The following is a 22,640-nucleotide window of genomic DNA, read 5'->3' on the forward strand; positions in this document are numbered from 1 at the left end:
TGATTGGAACTCCTGGCCCCCTTTGTGGGGTGGTGCTTTCTCGGCGACAGGACAGCCGCCTAAACATACAGGCTCGTGGGGTGACCAAAATTTGAGAAGCACTCGGACACGGATCGCTTTTCCCCGAAAAAGCCTTTATTGGTTGAACAGCCTCATTTCCCAGTCCTTTAAAAGCATGAGTCCGCAGCCTGACGCGTTTCGTGAACATCACTTCTTCAGAGGCTGGCGCGGTCACAAGGAGCATTGCGTTCCACACCTCCCTTTATTTCCATATCGTACGCCGTTGAATCAGCTGTTCTGGATGAAAGGTACGTAAGGTTTTGTGCGAGATGTAGTACTTATTTCTTTTCCTCATATGGATGCTCCTTTAATAATTGCAAAATTCAAACTCAACATGAGCCCCAGGATATGAAAGTCGCTCTTAATCCAAGGTCCGCATTCCCATTAAGAGATCCACATGATTGGAACTCCTGGCCCCCTTTGTGGGGTGGTGCTTTCTCGGCAACAGGACAGCCGCCTAAACATACAGGCTCGTGGGGTGAACAAAATTTGAGAAGCACTCGGACAAGCACTTTTCCCCGTAAAAGCCTTTATTGGTTGAACAGCCTAATTTCCCAGTCCTTTACAGTCCAGTACAAAACCTTACGTACCTTTCATCCAGAACAGCCGATTCAACGGCGTACGATATGGAAATAAAGGGAGGTGTGGAACGCAATGCTCCTTGTGACCGCGCCAGCCTCTGAAGAAGTGATGTTCACGAAACGCGTCAGGCTGCGGACTGAGGCTTTTAAAGGACTGGGAAATGAGGCTGTTCAACCAATAAAGGCTTTTACGGGGAAAAGCGGTCCGTGTCCGAGTGCTTCTCAAATTTTGGTCACCCCACGAGCCTGTATATATATATATCTACATATATACATACATACTTACCTTATATATACTTACTTTTCGTTGCAAAAGCATGAGTGGTAAAGGCATTTGAGCGGTAAAAACATGTTATATCTTAGTTCCTGAGGAAATGAAAACCTGATACCTCGGTGCAGGTTTCTGACCACGGGGTGTTCACCTATCTGAAACCGCCAATGGGGAGGTGTCCTACAAAATGTCTGAACAAAAAGTATTTACTGATATGTAAGTCATTCCCTGCAAAGCCAGGTCTGCCAAGAAATTTTGTTTGTGCACAATGTCAAAGAGCCTGGGGTAATTCTAACGATGAGGAATCTGCAGTTAGAAGTATCCACAAGATTAGGGCTTAGGAGTATGATAATCCTCGTTTCTGTGCATTGTGGAACTGTCAGTAAGGGGATGATTCTGGAAGCCACATTTCCCTCAGTTTTTCATACTCCTGATCAGACTCAATGTGCCTCAAGCGCATCTTTTTCTCTCTCTGGGTCTCTGTTCCTTTTTCTATTTCAGTGACGTCATGATCAGAGTATAGGCAGTACACCTCCCACAAACATTGTAATTGCAGACAACGCTTTAATACTTAGGTTACTAAGTGACAAAACAAAAATCAGAATCAGTCCTAAAAGGGATCTTTACTAAAACTATGAACAGTTGACAAGCTAAAGGTGATCAGATATGATCCAGCTGTAAATTAGAATTATTACAACAGGTGAGAAATTTTATGGAACAGAGGGCAAGAAGGATGTGATGGACAGCAGTGAGGTTCTACTGTACAGGTAGCAACAAATATATATTTTTTTTAAGTGTTCCATGATCCCGCTCTTGATGCCAGTAAAAATGATCACAAGTAGAAAATAAAAATATTTACATGTCAACACCTTGAAGCATTTATTGTTCGAGATTTTCCCCCCAAAGGCCACTGAAACTACCCATAGATTCTTCTGGCACACCATTTTAATACAGCATAGAACTGTAGCAGTGACACCCCACCAGCAACAAATAAACAAGTACTATATTTCTTTAATGGCAAAAGTTCACTTTAATGTTAGTTATGTAACCAGTTTTCAGATATTGTCATCATATACATAAGTTGCAGTTATCTAAGCACCGTCTTTGAATGACTAACATCCCATTCCCCTTTGTAGCCAGGTGAGCACTACACAGCCCAAAACATTCACAGGGTACTGGTTTTCAGCCATGGCCTGCAAGAGACATACATAACTTCTGAAAGTATTGTAATTTTTCTTATTTTCCCATGTTCCCCTTTTACACCATCCACCTTGTCTTACACTTTCAAATTAAAATCAAGAGGGCTTAAGAATATTAATCCACGTTTTTAATCTTCAGACGTAGGCACATAGATTGGTATCAGTGACACAAATCATAAAATTCTCCTTTTTACATGTATTGTATAAACATATCAGATAGATATGGTTCAAAGGGGGCACACTCGTGGTTTATCTGTTGCTAAGAAACTTTGTTTCTTCAGAGAAGGAACTTTAAGTAGATCTTTGATTCATAGCAGTTATTTGTGTGAGTATACGATATCTGGTATCTCATACTGTATACGACATTCTAATTTTTAGATAACATTGATAATTTTGCACTACACAATACTGCAAAAATATTTTTTCTCTAATTAGGTCAGGCAAAATCCTTAACATCATGCTGAGGGGGAATTACCTTACTCAGGTGTATTTTCTTCCCCAAAACATACCCTTGCAAATTTAGTCTGCAGTTCTTTAGTTAAAACTAAACTTTTTCCCTTAAATGTTCTTATAACTGTGTGGTGATGGTGAGCGGCAAAATGATCACAGTTTAGGGGCATCTAAGCTGCATTAAAGTGGCTAAATTGATTACTTATTTTGAAAGCTCACTATGTATTAGCTTACAAATCTTTGGCTGCTTTCTGTTACTCATCCAGGAGCATACAGTTTCAGCATTTGATACATGGCTGACTGAGTTTAGAAGATATATTTTTCTAAGCCGGCCATATGATGAAGCATCGGAGTCCCAAGGTAAAATCGAAAGTTATGCAATAAAGATATCCAAAGCTTTCCAAACACCTCCCCATATAAGAAAAACAATACAACTAAAACAGGTATCTTGTTCAAATATCATTAGGAGTATGTTCAGCAGGAGCGCAATATGGAAATGTGTTTTATTTTTGAGAAGCCATTATTTGGAAGGTGGTTTGCAATTCATGACATTTGCTTTTTGTTAAAATACTAAGAAAAAAAAGCTAAGGTAAGGTGTAGCAAAAAAAACTGGAATGTGCAGTGATTGTTTTGAGATTTTCTACCTAATGCCACAGGGTAAATGGCAAATTATGTCTTTATTGTTTCTGTGTCTTATCTCACTGTCTCTTGGCTCTTTGATTTTCTATTGAACATAGTTACCTCCTGTGATCATCTATTTACCAGCTTTAAAGGAGAACTAAACCATAGGCTTGATTACATTGACATGCAACACAATCGTCTTCAATATGAACGTTGTCCTTGGAAACAATGAGCATCTTGCCAGCACTATTTCTCATGATTACTAAATGACAAATGGAGGATACAAGCAGTGCACAGAACTGGTTGTTCAAAGGTAAATTATCACACAACCATGATCTGCAGTTTTAGCCTCATGCCTTGAATAAGAAGGAAATGGTGTAAAGCTAATAGCTGATTTCTGCTGCATTAAGCTTCAACTAAAGTTAGCAGAACAACTTCCTGTTTATAGCCAAAAATGTATTTTTTATCTTGAAAATCATCACAAGAAAGCCAGAATCCCCAAAACAGACCACACACCGAATGGTTGGTTCTATATTGGACTATAGTTTAGTGAAGGCCCCTGATGCCCTTGCAAGTCTCACTCCTCAAGGGGCCCGGCTCGACCAAATACCTATTTCTACTTCTGAGACAGCAAACCCTGTGCATTTTAAGGGCTTCTCACCCAACCAGAGCGCCCATCATACTGGGTTTCACTTCTGATAATGGTACACAAAATAAGAAAAGCATGAAAGAGCCCTAGTCAAGAGATGTATTTTGATCTGGAACCACAATCTCACAATAGTAAGTACAGTAAAAAGGCAAATACATTTTTTACTGTGTTCCTTTTAAGGCTTTAAGTGTTCAGCTCCAGACAGAAGAGATCAGAAGTTTAAACCAAACATCTGCAGAACTCGGTGGCAGTGATGAAGCAGCATTGTAAACAGCAAAGTACTGTTCTTAAATATACAAATAAAACTTTAAATAAAGCTTTAGTTAACTTAAATTTCCACTGCAAATATTATACCTTCTTATTGCTCTAATTCTCCAGAATCAAGACATGGAGAACAGGTGCTATTGTCACTAGGTTAAATGTTCTTTGAGTATATGTTATTCTGCTGGTCACGTCAGTGAAAAACTGTGGGGGGAAAACTCAGATCTGTTAATTTTCTCAGCATCAGGTGAGCACTACATTTGATTAGAAGCAATTTTATCACACTAATTTAATATTCAAAAGAAATTGATCACCGCAACCAACCAGTATCCAAAAATTGAGACTCCGGAATATACGCATCAGTAACTCCAACATCTCATTATATGACCACCAATCTTACTACAAGTACACAACTTTCTACTGGTAAATTGATATGCATGTTTAAAATCCAACTGCATCTACTTCGTGTTTGGTAGGCATTGGGAGAAGGGACCCTTTTGCCTTAAAGCTTTGTCAAACAAGTCTGCACGACAGACCGATGAAATGAAAAACAAATTATTTTTAGTCATTCTAAGGAACTTATAAAAATAAATTAAAGAAAAAACACTGCCATCTTAAAATGTACCATTGCATTGTGCGTTAAAAGCAAGAAACACTTCCATTACTGCAGTAATACTTATAGGTTTTTCAACTATGTTACATCTTTCTATGAAGAATTGAAGAACAATAATGAGATCATAATCCAACCAAGATGGATTTCAAGTCAAAGAAGACCAAACCCATCTTGTTGTAATTATAAGGGATCTGAGGAGAAGACACAGTTGTTAATAACCAAAGAAGAAACATAAAACCATTGTTTTACATTTAGTTTGCTAATTTGTTTTCTCCAGATACCCGATCTCCAAGACATAGAAGGCAGGAGGAAGCTTCCATAATGTAATCTGTCCAAACACAGTCTCATTCTGTGATTGCATACTTTGCTCATATAACATCGAAGTTATTGTAGTGTGTCTTATTTATTTGTGTGCTGAATCAGTTGTCTTTGAAAATCAGGGTCTGCAGACCTCCTATAAAATAGTATTAGTTCAGCTGACAATTAACATTAAATTGCTCTGCTAAAATGCAGAAAAACATTCAAAATGAGAATAACCAAGGAAAATGCCGCCAGAAGGCCAAGGACGATGATGCAGTGCACCCCTACACTCCCTTTTGGATAGAAAAGTAATAAAGCAAGTTAATTATAGTCACACAGAGCTTAACATAATTTGGATGATAGCACAGCAATGGGGAAGTGAAGTCCCAATCTCCGTCATCAAGCCACTTCCTCCAGGAAGTGCTAGACCCAAACTTTTCTTTTGCACTCGCAGGCTTTTCGATAGCCATTCTCTAAGCACCAGTAGGAGTTCTTCATTGTCCTTTTAACATTCTGTTTTCATGTGCCCTTGATCCCATTTCTTATTTTGTAACTGGGTCCATTTTACATACAGATTTCTTTACAACTAGTCTCTTGACTGGTAGAACAGAATATAGCCAGATTCAGAGTTTTTAGAAATATCAGATGTTAAACCATAGAATTCCTCAATGGCGTGTGCATCAATTTTCTGCAACGTAAGAAAGAAAGAAAAAACATGTTTATTAAAAGGCTTGATAGTAACTGGGAAAATCCTACCTTTAAATATCTGTGATGAACTGCGAGTGGTTTTTCCATAGTCTTGGTTTCGGGGAATGCCATGTGTTACCAGGGATGGGGGAGAACATGGGTATTGGTAATGAGGAGAAATTACACAAGGTTGTAACTTTACAGGTATTCATTAAACATGCCAATGGCTTTCACATGCAGTTTGCTCACTTAAACTTAAACAAAATTGCCTGGAGTAAACATATAAACTAGGTGTGAAATACACCATGAGAGCCCATATTTTCTAGGAGCATACGGGAATTACTTTTTTATCACATAAGGGATATTTCCAATGTAGAGAAGGAAGCTAATGTGTGTTGCAGATTACTTAGAAAGCGAAGGTACAGACACACCATGAATCCAATTGAGACCAATGGGGTGATGTATATCGATAAATCAAGATGCAAGGACCAGGAGGAGGGACAGTTCCATGCAGGTTAAATAACATGGGGGAAAGGGTACGAGACGGGAAAACAACACAGTAGAGTAAAATTATGATAAGGAAAATCACAGGGATGGTCAAGTCAGTTTTCAACCTATACATTTTCTCTATAGAATACGAAATTGGAAAGGCAAAATTTAACTAAGATGTCTTGAAAGACTCTCTGGAGTGAGAGACGACAAATTATTAAGGGACAGATAAGCAATAACTCTGTGGTGCACAAAGGTCTTAGAGTGTGAAATATCAAGCTGACTGCAGTAGTTAATAATGTTACTATAAAAGATTTTGAAAAAACACAGAATTATGGACTAAGAGGAAGATCCACTGTTTTTGTTGCAAAAGATGGAATAGGGTTAAACAGTAACCCACTTTATTTTTATTTTACCTAATATGTATGGAGGACTAAACAGTGCAGACGTAAGAGTGGGGCCATTGAGGAATATGAGAACTGGCAGAAAGAAATTTCTGAAGATTTTAGAAGCAAGAAAACATGAATGTATTCTATTCTAAAACAGCAAGATTGGAAATTGAAACTATAGGCTCTACACTCTAGAACATGTGGGCTTTCATCACACTTTCAAAATATGTTTGTACATGTTTTGTAAAGGTCTAGATCAATGGTTCTTGACCTGTGGTCCCAGGACCACTGGGCGTCAGCAACGTCTATACAGGGGTTCTGCGGCTGGACATAAAATTAAATATTAACTGATTAACATTATATAAATACATAAAGTAACATTGAAGGTTTACAATGTTCTGCATGTGTGAAAACATTTGAACCTGGAAGCTAAACATTAATTTGGTATCATTAAATGGATTAGTGGGAGCAGGGCAAGTACAGCAAATCTAGTATGGAATATTGGTGGCCTCAACTGAAAAAGTAGCTGATTTAAGGCACATGGATCCCTAAACATACAAAACATGCATAATACTCTGGGAACAAAACATAATGCCCGGGAGATATCCAATCAACAGTTAAAACAAAATTTTTATCAAAGCATTATATGTAAAAACTCATGCATAGAAGTGAATACCCTTGCGGGGTAAACTACAACATGTATTCAGAACATTCACAGGAAAAAAGCACATGGTGAGCAAAAACAAATCCAGAGTCAAGGTCACTTCCATCCGCTTAAATACTGAAATCATCATAAGGAAAACATATAATATGCTGAATTCATAGATCAATGTCAAGAATAATTTTAAAAAATCAAGAGAAATTGAATCACGTAAAGCACCTAGAACTTGGTGGGGCCATATGTACGAGAATGCTCCTCATGAATCAGATTAGGAATGGATCAGATGCTTAATAAGACGGCAACCCATAAAGAATAGGCTAAACTATCGGCCTAAATAATAGGCATCAGCAGGTAATGAATGTTCGGGTAAAATGTGCAAACAATGACCTAGAAGGATCGTATAGTGGCAAGAGAGTACAAGAAGCCACTGAGGGGGCGGGGATAGGATCTAGCTCACACACCAAGAAGAATAGCCAGCAGAATCGCTGTGTATGGGACTAGTGCCGGGAACTGAAATATAAATCGTATGCATCGACAAAAAGAGTGTGCCTTAGGAGCAAAAAAGACAGTGATATGCTAGAATCTATTACACTACTACACATTTAGTAATAAAAATAGATTTTGCAAAGCTCCAACTTTCTCTTTAAAGTAAAAGTCAGATTTTCATTTTTGTTGTTGTTTGTTAATTAAAATAATTTCCATAATTTAGATTTCTGTTTGATATATATGTGTTTCAGTGAAGTGTTATGAAGTTCACATCATAAATATTGCTTAAGAAGGGTTTCTCGGCTTCCAGCAAAGATTTATCAGGGGTCCACAGAAGTTACAAGGTTAACAAACGCTGGTCTTGATTGTTCCCAATGCACTTCTCCATTTGTTGAGAGATACAGAATAGAAAGTTTAAATAGGATGTTGGTGTGAGAGAAAAAATGAGACTGTCAAGAGAATGAAGCGTACTGTTGGCCAGCTATGTACAATACACTTATTACACATCTTTAAGTATGATTTTGGGGCCACCGATAGCCAACCAAAAGATACAAATTAGGAAAGGTCGTTGGAGATTCATGAAACAAAGGCATGCATCTGCAGCATTTGTGCGGCTCACGCTGGGCCAACACATCATTTCATATAAAGTAAAAGAAGAGACCTCATGTTGCTAAGCAATTACATTGCATCCAAGACAGGAAATGATGTACTTACCAGTGTCTAAGAATAGTTCTAAATCTGTCAATTTTGCTGTATTGTCTATACTACATAAGATTTCATTCTTGACTATAATAAAGTTTTCTGCTAAGGCTTGAATTATAATGAAGAAAATGGCAGGTTAGAGTCTTTGGTGAAATCACTACTTTACGTAACATGGCATGTATGTTGCTGAACTTTAAAGAAGAAAATGAACCAGTCCTTTAGGACCTTATACTGCAGAACGACTAAACTATCTCATAAAATACTGCAAGGACAGAGAAAGAATATAAAGCAAATAAAGCTGCAGCTCTTATTTTCCACATGCGCTGGTACTACATCACATATCAATTAGTATCACATTTGTGGCCTGTGGACTGGATAGTGAGAACATGTTATTGATGGCAGTGTCATCAATAAAAAAAATTTGAGCGTATCTGTTTATTTGCAATATTAAAAAAATGTAGGCATGGCTTTTTTCTTGTTCTTGCAAGAAGAGAGTCAATGAAATGAATCTTGCACAGAAGTATCCCAGTTGAGCAAATAGAGGGATGCACTGGCGGGTGTGCAGACTCGACCATCCGCTAATGTTCTGAACATGGCTTCTCTAGCTTCTATTAGACAATAGGCAGGACTTTTGAATAACAGATTTCAATATTTACTATCCCAAAAAACTATCTCGCATCATAATTAGGTTCAGAAAAACCTTTAAGTCACCAGGTCTAAGACACTACCCAGCAACCGTAAAGTATACCTATCTCAGATTTGAACACTTTTTAAGTAGGAACCCATTGCCATTCTATGTTACTTTTTAAGAGCTGCAACACCACGCTTGTTAGGTCACCCTATATACATTTCTAAATAAGGACGTACATAATGGTACATCACTGTGAATTGGGGAGATGCTCTGGAGCTTTACATGGATAAGTAAAAGGTCATAGGTAGTATTATGAGGAAAAGTTCCTTTAGTTGATTGGCTATTAGTATTTGACAGATCTTACAGATGTGTAGGGTTTTCTTAAGTTATATGCACATTCCACCACATTTAATATAACTTTGTAAGCTTTTTTATACTTTAATGAACTATTAAACATGAAAACCTTGACATTTGTGTTTAAGATAGGGAGATAATTGGGAAATTGTATGCTGATAAGAATGGTGTATGTATATTAGACTGGAAAGTTCCATGTAACATGCACATTGAATTAGACATGAATAGTAAGAAACATGTTCTAGTAGAGGGAGAAAGAGAAAAAAAGAGACTGATGCTTAGGAAAGATCCTACGGTCTTCAGTGGAAGAACTGTAACAGATAAGCCATTAGAGCACAGGCAGGATGCTGCACCCAAAATACAGGTAGCAAGAAATATCCCAATCATAATTACAGATGTTACGTCTGAACTTGAGAAATTGAAGAGAACAGGTATAATTGAACCAATATTGTGCTCAGAAGGGCTACCTTCCCTTGTCACTGCATGACAGGCCTTCAGGATGTGAACAATAATATTTTAGTAGGAACATGTTCTTTTCCTAAGATAGGAGAAATGTGAGCCATAATTAAACATGTCAAATGATTAGGGTGTGGTCTCGCCAGGCAGCAAAATGGCCGCTCCCTAAGCGAGCTCTGCCGGCCGAGGCAAGATCCGGCATTATCTCATTCTGCTGTAGCACCAGAGGCGACAATAACATCCGAATTCGACCCCCCAACGTAGTGTGGAGTAGTTTAATACCACTTTGAGAGCAGGGTGAGCATTTTTAGCAACCCTGCAGCAGAGGGGCGCGCTCGCCTCGGCAAAGTGCAAGGCGGACGTCGAACTGTGTGGTTGGAGCATTGCCATAAGCCCACGCTAAAATCCTAGAAGACCATCAGGAGCCAAGGTGTGGGCGCGACGACTCGAGTGCTCCCTCCACTGCGCAGATCCAACCCTGTTTCTACGATTTACTCGCACCGACGCAACTCTCATCCCTAAAGGAGGAGCAGCCGCCATCTTGCAGTGCGGAAACGTGCCAGAGAGGAGGCCTGACAATGTCGCTGAAATATTCTCCGCACAGCACGGTCCAACGAGAGGTGATGCGGAAGCATCATCCTGTGCCAGCTGGAAGAAGCGGCCTATCATGAGAACCCAGCGCCAGTGAAAGGTAACTGGGGGTAACCGAGGGGGAGAGGGGTTCGTCCCGCTTTGCCAGATGCCATGAAGCTGGCACAGGCCTCCCTTATCGGAAAGCCCCCGCACCGCACGCCACGCAGGTGAAAGTCGGACTGCGGCCCCCATTGGTAAAGCAGGGATCGGTCATTAAAAACGCACTATCCCACTCCACAGCTCTCCAAGGCCAGAGGAAGGAAAAGATCATTTTCTCCAGTTGCTGCCCACATGAGAGGCCTGATGGTGCTGTTATTACCTTTGTGCAACGTTATTGAACTGGCATAGCCCCCCCTACTGATGCATTAGATGTGCTGGAGCTTGGTCTCGGCGGAAAGACATGCTTGCTTGAACTGGGAAATACTCACCCTTCCCTTGGCGCAGGGCGGGCTGGGGGCTCCGGACATGCCGCTTTACGCGTATTGGGCAGAAGCACAGTTTCTGCATTTTTGGCTACATCCCGTCCCGTTCCAGCCTCATGTGGCTGTTGAGGTGGACATAGCAGCCCCGGTTCCTCTTCAGGTAGCCGTCTATAAAAAATACAGTAAACCTATAGATGGAGTTGATACTGTAGAGACTCTGCGATGGGCCTGGGACAGATTGCGCATCCGAGCTGGACTGGAGATATTGTATGCTCCATCCGCCCCCCTGCCTCAAAACCCGCAGCTCCCAGCCCTGTCTGATGATAGTAATGTGGCGTTGGCAAACTTGATGGGGCTCAAAACATTTGCAGACCTATCCCAAGATGACGAGTTCTGTACTCCATCAGATCCTGTTACGGGGGGCTCGAAGTATTTTTCGGTGCTCTTCCTCTATTTCAAGATCAGAGCCACATGTAGACAAATGCATTCCTTCTTCCCGAAAACCCCTGAACAGTTACCAGTCTTAGAGCAGTTGATACACACGGCCAACCCCCGCAGGCTCATTACACGTCTGTACTGTTCTATGCAATCCGCATCACCACTAGTTGTGCCTAAAGTTCAACAAGGCTGGAATGAGGAACTGGACAGGCAGATAACAGATGAAAAGGAATATGCTACTTACCAGTATGCATCTGTTCTTGGCATGTAGAGCTGCAGAGCCACACACTTAGGATAAGATCGCCATCTGGTGTTGGGCTCGGATGCTTGCAGGTTGTTGTTGTCTTCGGAAGAAGTCTTTTGGTCACGAGATAGGTGACTCCTCCCTTGGACTACAGTGCGCATGGGCATCCACTCCATCCTTAGATTGTTTTTCGCCATGATGGGAAATGATGGAGTGTGTAAGAATAAAGAAAGGATGTCCATGTGTAATGTCTAATTAAGACAATGCTGGAACAGATACAGGTCCCGGGGAGGTGGGTGGGCATGTGTGGCTCTGCAGCTCTACATGCCAAGAACAGATGCATACTGGTAAGTAGCATATTTCCTTCGAGGGATATGAGCTGCAGATCACACACTTAGGATAGACTATACAGCAGTGTCTCCCCTAGCGGTGGTCACCTGTATCGGTTGCAGCAGTTTGGAATAAAGTTTTAAGGACAGCCTGACCCACAGAAGCTTGTTGTTTGGCTTGCACATCAACACAGTAATGTTTAGTGAAGGTGTGTGTTGTAGACCATGTGGCTGCCTTACAAATATCTTCTAAGGGAATGTTTCCTAAGAATGCCATGGAAGCCCCTATTTTGCGTGTGGAGTGCGCTCTAGGGGGAACTGTTAGAGTGCGTTTAGCTTTTTGGTAACATATTTGGATACATTTAACTATCCACCTGGCTATCCCTGATTTGGAAATGGGGTTGCCTTTATGTGGTGGAGAGAAAGCAACAAAATTGTTTGGTTTTGCAGAAAGATTTGGTTCTGTCAATGTAATACAGCAGGGCTCTTTTAACATCTAAGGTATGAAGAGCTCTTTCAGCTACCGAGTCCGGATTTGGGAAGAACACTGGTAGTAGGTAGTTGTAGGAATGGTTCTTGTATGGTTAAAGCCTGGATTTCACTTACCCTTCGAAGGGATGTGATAGCAATAAGGAAAGCCACTTTCCATGTAAGGAATTGTAGTTCGCATTTATGCAGAGGTTCAAATGGGGGACCCATGAGCCTAGTGAGAACAATATTTAGATTCCACACTGGAAAGGGTGGTAATCTGGGAGGAATAATCCTTTTAAGACCTTCCATGAAGGCTTTGATCGCAGGCACTTTAAATAGTGACAAGTGTTGTTGATTTTGTAAGTAGGCTGCTAATGCTGCTAGGTGGAGACGTATGGATGAGTACGCTAAATTACATCTTTGCAAGTGTACTAAGTAGCAAATGATGTTCTGGATGGATGCATCCAGTGGGCGTATATCATTGTTAGTGCAGTAAATGGCAAATCTTTTCCATTTTGCAGCGTAGCAGGCTCTAGTAGTAGGCCGTCTGGCCTCCTTTATAATATTCATGCAGTCTGGTGGTAGGTTGAGGTAACCGAACTCTAGGACTTCAGGAGCCAGATCGCTAGGTTCAGTTGATGTGGATTGGGGTGTCTGATTTCTCCATGGTTCTGGGTTAATAAGGACGGGGAGAGGCGCAGTCTTTGGTGTGGAACTAGAGAGAGTTCCAGTAGTGTTGTGAACCAGGGTTGACCTGCCCATGTGGGAGCTATTAGTATCAGCTTGGGAGACTGTTGCCTGAGCTTGCGTAACACGAATGGAATGAGTGGGAGAGGCGGAAAAGCGTACGCAAATCTGCCTGACCAGTTCATCCATATCGCACTGCCTTTCCACTGTGGGTGGGGAAACCTGGCGGAGAAGGTTGGGCATTTTGCGTTTTCGTGGCGAACAGGTCTATGTCTGGTTGGCCCCATTTTTGGAAGAATGGGAGTAGGACTTGTGGGTGTAATTCCCATTCATGGATCTGTTGGGTTTGTCGACTCAACAAATCGGCAATCTGATTGTGAACTCCTGGAAGGTGTTCTGCTAGCAGGTAGATGTTCTGGGGATTGCCCATCTCCAAATGTTCTGTGCGAGCTGAGACAGTTGAAGAGAATGTGTGCCTCCTTGTTTCTGTATGTAATACATGGCTGTCATGTTGTCCGTCCGGATGAGGACAGTTTTGTTCTTTAGATGTAATTGGAATGATTTCAATGCTAGGAACACTGCCAGTAGTTCCAGGTAATTGATATGGAGCACTTTTTGTTCAGTGGTCCATTTGCCCAGAGTGGTGTGTCCTAGGAGATGGGCTCCCCACCCTGTGGAAGATGCGTCGGTTGTCAGCACTATCTGTGGAAGAGGCTCTAAGAATGGCCGCCCTTTGGACAGGTTTATGGTGTTCCACCATTTTAGTGAGCGATGTGAGCGACTGTCCACTAACACCAGATCCGTAAGTTGCCCGTGCGCCTGGTTCCACTGACGTGCTAGACATTCTTGCAAGGGACGCATTTGAAGTGGTGCATAAGGCACAATGAAGATGCATGACGCCATCATGCCTAGGAGTTGCATGAACACTCTTGCTGGGAGAGAGTGTTGGGATTTAAATTTTAAGATGAGAGCTTGTATATTGGCTATCCTGGCTGGGCTGGGATAAGCTATGGCCTTGGAGGTATTTATGGTGGCTCCCAGATATTGATGTATGTGGGAGGGTTGTAGTTGAGATTTGGGATAGTTGATGGTGAATCCCAAGTTGTGTAAAAGTTGAATAGTTTGGTGAGTGTGTAGAACGCATTTGTTGAATGAATTGGCTTTTATGAGCCAATCGTCGAGATATGGGAAGACATGAATTTGTTGTCTCCTGAGATGCGCTGCTGCTACTGCTAGGCATTTGGTGAATACTCTGGGCGCAGTTGTCACTCCAAACGGGAGGAGAGTAAACTGATAGTGTTGCCCGTCTACCAGGAATCTTAGATATTTCCTGTGAGCAGGATGCATGGGAATGTGAAAATAGGCATCCTTGAGATCTAGTGTGGCAAGGAAATCGCCTTTCTGTAATAGTGGAAGCACTTGTTGAAGAGTGATCATATGAAAATGATCTGAGTGTATGTACCGATTTAGGAGTCTGAGGTCGAGTATGGGTCTTAACGTCTCGCCCTTCTTGGGGATTAGGAAGTATAGAGAGTATACCCCTGTGCCCTGATGTTGGAAGGGAACTGGCTCTATTGCGTGTTTTTGAAGCAAGTAGAGAACCTCTTGCTTGAGGAGTGTAAGATGGTCTGGCGACATGGAACGCTGTTTGGGTGGTATATGTGGGGGGGTATTTGTGAGTTCCAGGCAGTAACCATACTGGATAATTTGTCTTTCCCACTTGTCTGTTGTAATGGAATTCCAGACAGGTAGGAACTGTTTGAGTCTTCCCCCGACTGGAGTGGAATGGTCTGGGTGGAGTGGAGGAAAGTCACTGTTTAGTGGCAGAGGAGGTACGAGTGTTGGTATTGACTCGACCTCGTCCCTTGGTGTTGTTTCCCCTATATCCTCCTCTAAAATATCCTCTATTGGGGGATGTTTGTGTAGAGGTTTTGAACGTGGAGGAGGTGCCTGCTCCAATATTTTTGGATGCTCCTCTATAGAAGGAGCTCCGAAAGGAGCCACGTGGTTGTGGAGACTGCAATGCTCCCATGGACTTAGCAGTCTCTGTGTCTTTCTTCATTTTTTCAAGTGCAGTATCTACTGCTGGTCCAAACAGTTGTTCTTGGTTAAATGGTTGGCTAAGTATGGTACTTTGTACTTCTCTCTTAAAGCCTGAAATACGTAACCATGCATGGCGTCTAAGAAGTACACTTGTATTGATTGCTCTAGAGACAGTGTCTGCGGCGTCAAGTGCACATTTAATTGAGGCATTTGAGATGAGCTTTCCCTCTTGTATAAGGTCATTTGCCTGGGTCTTGTATTGGTCTGGTAGGTGTTGTATGAGATCTTCTAGCTGATCATAGTGAGCCCCATCATAGTGTGCTAATAGGGCTTGTGTGTTGGCAATACGCCAATGGTTAGCTGCTTGTGCTGCTACTCTTTTGCCCGAGGCTTCTAAAAGTTTGGATTCTTTGTCTGGGGGCGGTGTATTTCCTGTTGTTTGGGAGTTAGCCCGCTTCCTTGCGTTGGAAACCACCAAAGAATCCAGAGGGAGCTGTCCTTTAATATAAGAAGGATCTTCTGGGGCAGGTCTATATTTTTTCTCACTTCGAGGGTTAAGTACCCTGGCCCATACGGGGGCCTTAAAAACTTCTGTGGCATGTTGTATGACCCCTTTAATCATAGGTAAAATTTGAACTGATTTCTGATACTGCTCAAAAGTGTCTAAAAGGTGGTCTTCCTCGGGTGCATCTGAGTGCATGGTGACGCCATGGTAAAGTGCTGCTCTGTGTACTAGTTGTCCAAACCCGAGGTGGTCATCTGGAGGTGAGGGTTTGGAAGGGTATGTAGTAGGACCAGGTACATCAGGCAGAGGGTAAGCCCAGTCGTCCAATGGTACAATATCCGGATTTGTGAAAGGATCATTTGGATCATTAAGATCATCCGGATCACCCCCTCCCCCTAGGTCATCATCATCATCCTGTGGAGGTGGTGTATGTGAAGGAGATGGTGGAGGTAATGGTGGTGGAGGCAGGGGGGGTGGGGTAAGAGGTCGTACAGGAGAGGAAGGAGGAATGGGTGAAGTGGCTGAGTCCTCCTTCTTTACAGGAGCTGGAGAAGGTGTTGTGTCTATCTTCCTTTTCTTACATGGCACAGCAGTGACATGTCCAGTTTTTGGATTAATATAGATCCTTTTTTGCGTTGGATCTGGGTGGATAAGTTCTTGGTCTTCAGGAACAGACTTTGGCGCCGATTTTTTCGGTTCCGATCTATATTTTGAGTGATCGGTAGAGTCTTTAGGAGGTGTAGTATAGACCTTAGCCGGTTGTTTCGGTACCGATGAGGGTTTCGGTGCCGATGAAGGTTTCGGTACCGATGAAGGTTTCAGTGCCGAAATGGAGTCTTTAAGCTTGGGAGCTTTCGGTGCCGGTTTGTCTATGGGCCTCGATGGTTTCGGTGCCACAGGTGCCGGAGCCGGCTTCGGTGCCGAGAGTTCTTGTGTCTTCGGTGCCGAAGGTGCTGGGGGTACAATAATATGTGGTTTGCTCGGGCCCGAGCCACCTGAACGCTTGTATATCGTCGGAGCCGAGCCTGAAGGCGGGGCTTCTGAAGGTTATTTTCGGTCGCGACTGGGGCCAGCTGGCAAAGTCTTGACCAATGCCTTTTTTGGAGGGGTTGGGGTAGGGGCATCGGTACTCACGCGTTGCCCCGGAGTAATGGGGTCGTCGGAGTAGTCTGCTTCTGATATAATGTGAAGTTCCTCGGAATCTTCTTCCGGGACATCGGGGCCCTCATCAAAGATGTCTTCTGGTTCCGGAGCTGGTCTGTGTGCCATGATATGGCGTCGAGCTCTCTGATCCCGAATGGTCTTTTTGGATCGGAATGCGGCGCAGGCTGGACAGCTGGACTAGTCGTGTTCCGGCGACAGGCACAGGTGGCAGACCTTGTGATGGTCACTGTGCGGTAATTTTGCTCCATATTGGGGGCATTTTTTAAACGGCGTCCTTTCCATGAGCCGCAGGCCTCACGGCGCGGATATGTTTAATCGCCCGCGTCGACGTCCGGAACCGGCCCGATGAATTCGATGTCGAGTAAAGGTATATCGATGAAAATTATAAAGGTTTTTCGCTTAGAAAAGCTTGGTTTAGAAGTTTTCTACCGGAGTGGAAAAGTTTCATCCGAACCCAATGGCGGAAAAAAACAATCTGAGGATGGAGTGGATGCCCATGCGCACTGTAGTCCAAGGGAGGAGTCACCTATCTCGTGACCAAAAGACTTCTTCCGAAGACAACAACCTGCAAGCATCCGAACCCAACACCAGATGGCGATCTTATCCTAAGTGTGTGATCTGCAGTTCATATGCCTCGAACATGGGCCTTCTGCTGTGGCCAACTTCAGCTGCTTTCACCCAATTATAAACTGAGATTAATACACTTCAACTATTTACATAGATTCTACAGAACTTTAAGTCAGCTCTTCTGCATGGAGTTGCGACCAGACTCTAGATGCTGGAGATGTGGATATACTCCTGCCACCTTTTTACACATGTCCTGGAACTGTCCACTCATCCCTGCTTATTGGACTGCCGTCTTTAATTAAATTCATGATATACTAGGGACACCCAACGAGCCACATCCGATAATAGGCCTTCTAGGCTATGTCAAAGACACTACAGCTGTGCACCGTAAATTGCATACTCTATTACTACTGTTGGCCAAATTCAGGGTGGCCATACACTGGGAGGAAAATAGGGCCCCCACGATAAAAGCTTGGATTACAGATGTCACATTTAGTCACACCCAGCTGTCGATCTTCTGGGAGCTGATGCCTGCAGCCTCCAGGCCGAAAGATATATGGGAACAATTCCTGGACTGGCTAAAAACAATGCTGGAAGATGGGACCACCCTTTCCGATCAAACTGCAGCTGACACCTCACTGCCAATTGAGGCGCACTCAATACCTCATCCAGATTATAGCTTGTCTCTCTTGCTGACCGATGTATCTTGCACCACGCAGGTTCTATATATGGTGGGTTCCAATGAAGTGCAGGTTGCAAACTCTGCTGTGTAACACATTACGGGAGGTCCGTCACGCTGTCCCTCATATATGGTATGACTTTATGTGTTGTGTACTGAATCTCTTGTCCACTTTCAATTTTGTAGATTGTTGTTCTTTTTTTGTTTGATTGCTCACATGCTTAATATCATGCCATATCTTTAATGTCTATCTATCGACAAGGTGAGCTGTATGTGTTCTTATAAAATGCTAATAAACAACGTTTAGAAAAAACCTTCAAAAAAACCCATGTCAAATGGTTTTCAAACTGCATACCACCAGATACAGATTAATGCTAAAAGTAGGTGACTTAAAGCTTTATAACACCTGTGTGATGCTTATAGCTTAGACTAACTCCATTTGTTCTGACATCCATTGCAGGTATATTTCATAGACAGGTGCTTGAGCTGCCCAAGGGAATAATGCTATTTAAAGATGACTTTTTTGACAAGGGGCACAAAGAAGGACTGGAAATAATTCTGACCACCTTGTAAAAGAAAGGTCTTAAAGTTACATTTATCACATGAAGGCTTGTTGAAAATAAGAGTGACGTATTTAGGTAATGATACCAGCAAAGTGGGAATATCAGCCCAAAAGTTAGACCGGTCTCGACCTCGAAGAATGCACTGGCTCCATAGAACAAGGATGCTCTCAGGCCATTCCACGGACCCGCTGAGTTTTACTCAAATGTATTTTTTAAAGTTTGCAGATGAGACCTCTCATATTCGAAAGTCGCATATTATGATGTTGCTTAAATAATGTAGACATTTCATCTTATGCGATACAGTTCCACAGACTGCTTAAGTGTAAATAATTCTGGAGAAGTTCTGGGCAGTTGGAGCCAAGCCGGTGTTGGAACTGGTTGCTCGGGGCTGTTATAAACCATTGCACATAGAAGCCTTCTGTATTTATTTATGGTATTTAATGATAGACTCAGACTTTTCTTTGAGACCAAAATCAAGCTGTAGCCTGGAAACAGATCCAAAGCATTTAGAAAGGGGATAGAATTATTTGTAAGTAGCAGGTCCAGCATGCTCCCATCCAATCTGAGGTCAGAAACCTTTTTTCCTCTGCATTACTGGCAAAATGAAAAGTGCACCTAAAATGTCAAATGTACTCGGGAAGAGCAAAGTAGCAATTTTTAACAAATGATAAAATGTAAGCAAAGTTCAAAAACATACAGAACTCTTAAAATCTTTCAGAGTACAAAAGTGATAGATCAAGGCGTTTGAATGTATCTCAATTACTGGGGATTCGTCTGGGCAGCACTCCATTCCATCACGTTTTATGTTGTCAGGCTATAACAGATGCAGAAAGGATGGCACCCTAGTAAATTGGCTTTTTGATAAATTTACATGTGGGGAACTTTCATTTATAACAAAAACAAGCACCTGATTTCTTTCATTTCAGTGGTATCTGCTGCAAAGAGGAAATTACAAATGACAAAGAAAATGTGAATTATGCAACCCTCTTCATAGTACTTCCTAATATAATTCAAGGAAATAATGTAATTTCCGTTCATGCATGTAGCATCATTGCAAACTTTTCTCATGCAACCACCTGCAGATTTTTCAGGATCCCTAAGAAACACACAGTTATAAAACATGGGGAGATGAGTACTTCTGGGTTTATCTGTTGGTCAACCCCCGCACACGTCCTCCACCAATGCGAACCCTTAAGCTTTGTGCGTTAGCAGCTTGACACATAGATAACAATTGTACGTAATGCAAGGATATTGTCCTTGGCGATCATTACCTGCTCTTCCTTTGTTGGCCTGTAGAACATGCCGTGTGACTGAGGGTACTGTTTGGTGCATTTTGGGTTCATTATACCCTATGGTTCTTGTTGGGGAGGGGAAGGGGTGGTTACTTGGAAGTCAGCAATAGCTTGCCGGGAGGCCCAGGGGCTGAGGATTTGAAGGCTAATTTTGCGTTGCCGTTGTTTTATTCCTTGCTTCTTTTTCTTTCTGTGGCGGTTGCCGTTTTTATTTTATTTTATTTCGTTTGTGTTTTGGATTCTTTATTGGCACCCTATATGGTATAGGCATATAGTTTCATGGCGAGATTAGTACAACTCACTACCAGCATCCACCAATGTTACCCACCACTGGGGTTTAGTCCACTATGCTAATCATTGATGTTTAAACTCCCCTCATGTGCGAGGCGGTGGGTGCTGCGTCGGCGTTGGCATCCCATGTGGCCAAGCTGAACATGGTGGACTATGTCATAAGAGGTGATCTGTCATCAATTCCTTAACATCACCATTGCATGGTAAATCGCGGGCATATTTGGAAATGAACACTTGGTCAATCGTTGGGTATACCTGTTGCACTCACTTCCGGCAATATTTGATGTAAGCCCTGTACGGTCTGCCATACTAGTTAACCATGCTGTTGTACCATACCATGTACTTATTCATTTGCTCGCTACTGAATATGCTGTTTATTGAAAAATGGAAAAATAACAAAATGTCAATAAAGATATTTAAAAAAAAATAATAAAAAAAAAATGAGTACTTCTGGGTTCATTGATTCTGCCACTCTCCTGCTCGCTTTTGAGACAGACACCCCAGCAGTTGCCCTCACGCACTCACTACTGCTATTCTTATTTTCTGTCCCAGGTCTTTTGAACTTGGTTTGCTGTTTTGTTTCCACCACTTTTGCTGGACAGCTTCTTCCTTAACTTTTGACTTATTTCAAAGAACAAAATAAATTAATGTACTCTCTCCAGTTCCGCATGTCACCTCTAATTCTTATAGTAGGCGCCCAATGGAACTTACCTTCATTAGGTTTTGTGTCTATCGCTTTTGGAGATGCAGGTGAATAGGGAGCCAGTGAAAGCTGCAGATGTGATGGTGTCTTCTACATCTTCTAGTTCTACAGCCGCACACACCTGCATCCTGTCGTCCGCTTCTTGGGTTGCAGTTTGATGGAGAAGAATGGTATGTGCAAAGCCTGAGTCTGCACAGAGCTTGAAATTGACCACACGCATGGAGATTCAAAACTGCCTTGAAACAAGCTGGTTTTTAGGGTAATTTGGCCAGTGCATTCACAGCAAGAAGAAGTACAATGTAAAGTAGGTTTTATTTCTAAATTGTGACACTGTTGTTTGCGATACCTCAAAGACCAGGGGAAGAACCAGATGTTGTTCTACTCTTTGGATTGGCAAGAAATGACAGTTTGGATGCCACCACTGACAAAGATCTTCCTTCATAGCAAGACTGAACTGATGCTCCTGCACCCCTTACGTGAAAAAACATCAGGAAAAATGTGAGCCTTTGGATGCATCTTTGTAAACATTATCTCAAATAAAGGAAAATAATGATCAGTGCATGATGCACAGGGATGTAAAATCCATTCTGCATCTGACCGTTAGCCTTTGCGACAGTCATTTGATGTGCTCCCACATTTGTGTTGAATGGCAGGCTGCTAAACACACTTTTTAAAAGACCAGGATAGTGATTATTGACCTCTGCTGCTGTCATGGTTGCTCCATAGTGAGAGGGCCAACAAGCCTCACTTTAGAATGCTGATGAAGGGCCATGGTTTTTAAACCGCACTCGTGCGATGGATGAGACTTTTTCACCCAAGATGAACCCGAGATCTCACAATGTTCTAACTGCCCCTGTTGGGTCAAATGGAGGCTGGTCATACATCAGGAATCCATTGCTAATCCTTTCCACCTGAAATCAAAACTTCCATCTTTCTTGCATTTAGCTTTAAGTCATTATCGACTGAAAGCTGTCATTAGGCAGGACTGCAATTAAGCCGCTGATGTTTAGGAAATGGCATATAAACAGAAAAACAACCATCCTAATGTGGCATCAACCTGAGAAAACAAGACAATATAAAAGCTACTCTGATGTCCACAATGCTTTCAAGTTGACGCTATAATTAAATGCTTATCAGTCTGATCTAAGCAGAAGGGAGAGTGTAGCAATGGACAAGTATACCTTGCTGAAAATCACCACTTGAGGCCTTTTGTTGAACCCTACAATCTGGCAGCCAATCTCAAAAACATCACACACAACACTAGTGATATCCAGACCATGGAATTAACAAATCACTAACTTTGCCTGATCACTGTCCTCTTTAGACAGCTTTTGAAATATATCAGACCATAGTGGCCAAACTGCCTGGAGGGGATAGGCAAATACCATGTAAGGCCGTATTGCCTTTCCCCCCCACGTCGGAGCTGTACAGGACATCCAGCTAGAATCAGCTCTCTACCTTCATTCCAGCTTAAAAGTAGTGTAACCCGCCTCTGATGGTAGACGAAATACGCATAGATCAGTTGTAATGTTTACCAAAAACATCTGGAACCAAAATCTACTTGACTCTTCATCAGAGGGTGAAATCAGCCCAGAAAAAGCTTAAGAACACAGACTTGGACATGCTTTGCAAATCAATCCAAAGCAATACTTGGTGTAACCCTGAAAGTAGTTATGCTGTGAGCTGAAGCAGACCTGAGCCCATGCTGCCGAAACAGGTATCACAGTAACTCTGGGGTGTATAAACCAA

At 42.3% G+C, this 22,640-nt stretch overlaps 1 protein-coding gene across 1 annotated transcript in view; it reads right to left on the reverse strand.

The window, feature by feature from the left end:
• Nucleotides 1-1,918: 1,918 nt before the first annotated feature.
• The window catches only part of LOC146829562 (ubiquitin carboxyl-terminal hydrolase 12-like), a 243,264-nt gene continuing 222,542 nt past the window's right edge, over nucleotides 1,919-22,640 (reverse strand). The window contains exon 9 of the mRNA XM_085608260.1: nucleotides 1,919-5,693. Coding sequence (XP_085464386.1) covers nucleotides 5,592-5,693 — 102 coding nt within the window. The 3' untranslated portion in view covers nucleotides 1,919-5,591. The remainder of the gene's footprint in view (nucleotides 5,694-22,640) is intronic.

Source organism: Triturus cristatus, chromosome 5_2 (assembly GCF_964204655.1).
Source record: "Triturus cristatus chromosome 5_2, aTriCri1.1, whole genome shotgun sequence".
Taxonomy (NCBI): Eukaryota; Metazoa; Chordata; class Amphibia; order Caudata; family Salamandridae; genus Triturus; species Triturus cristatus.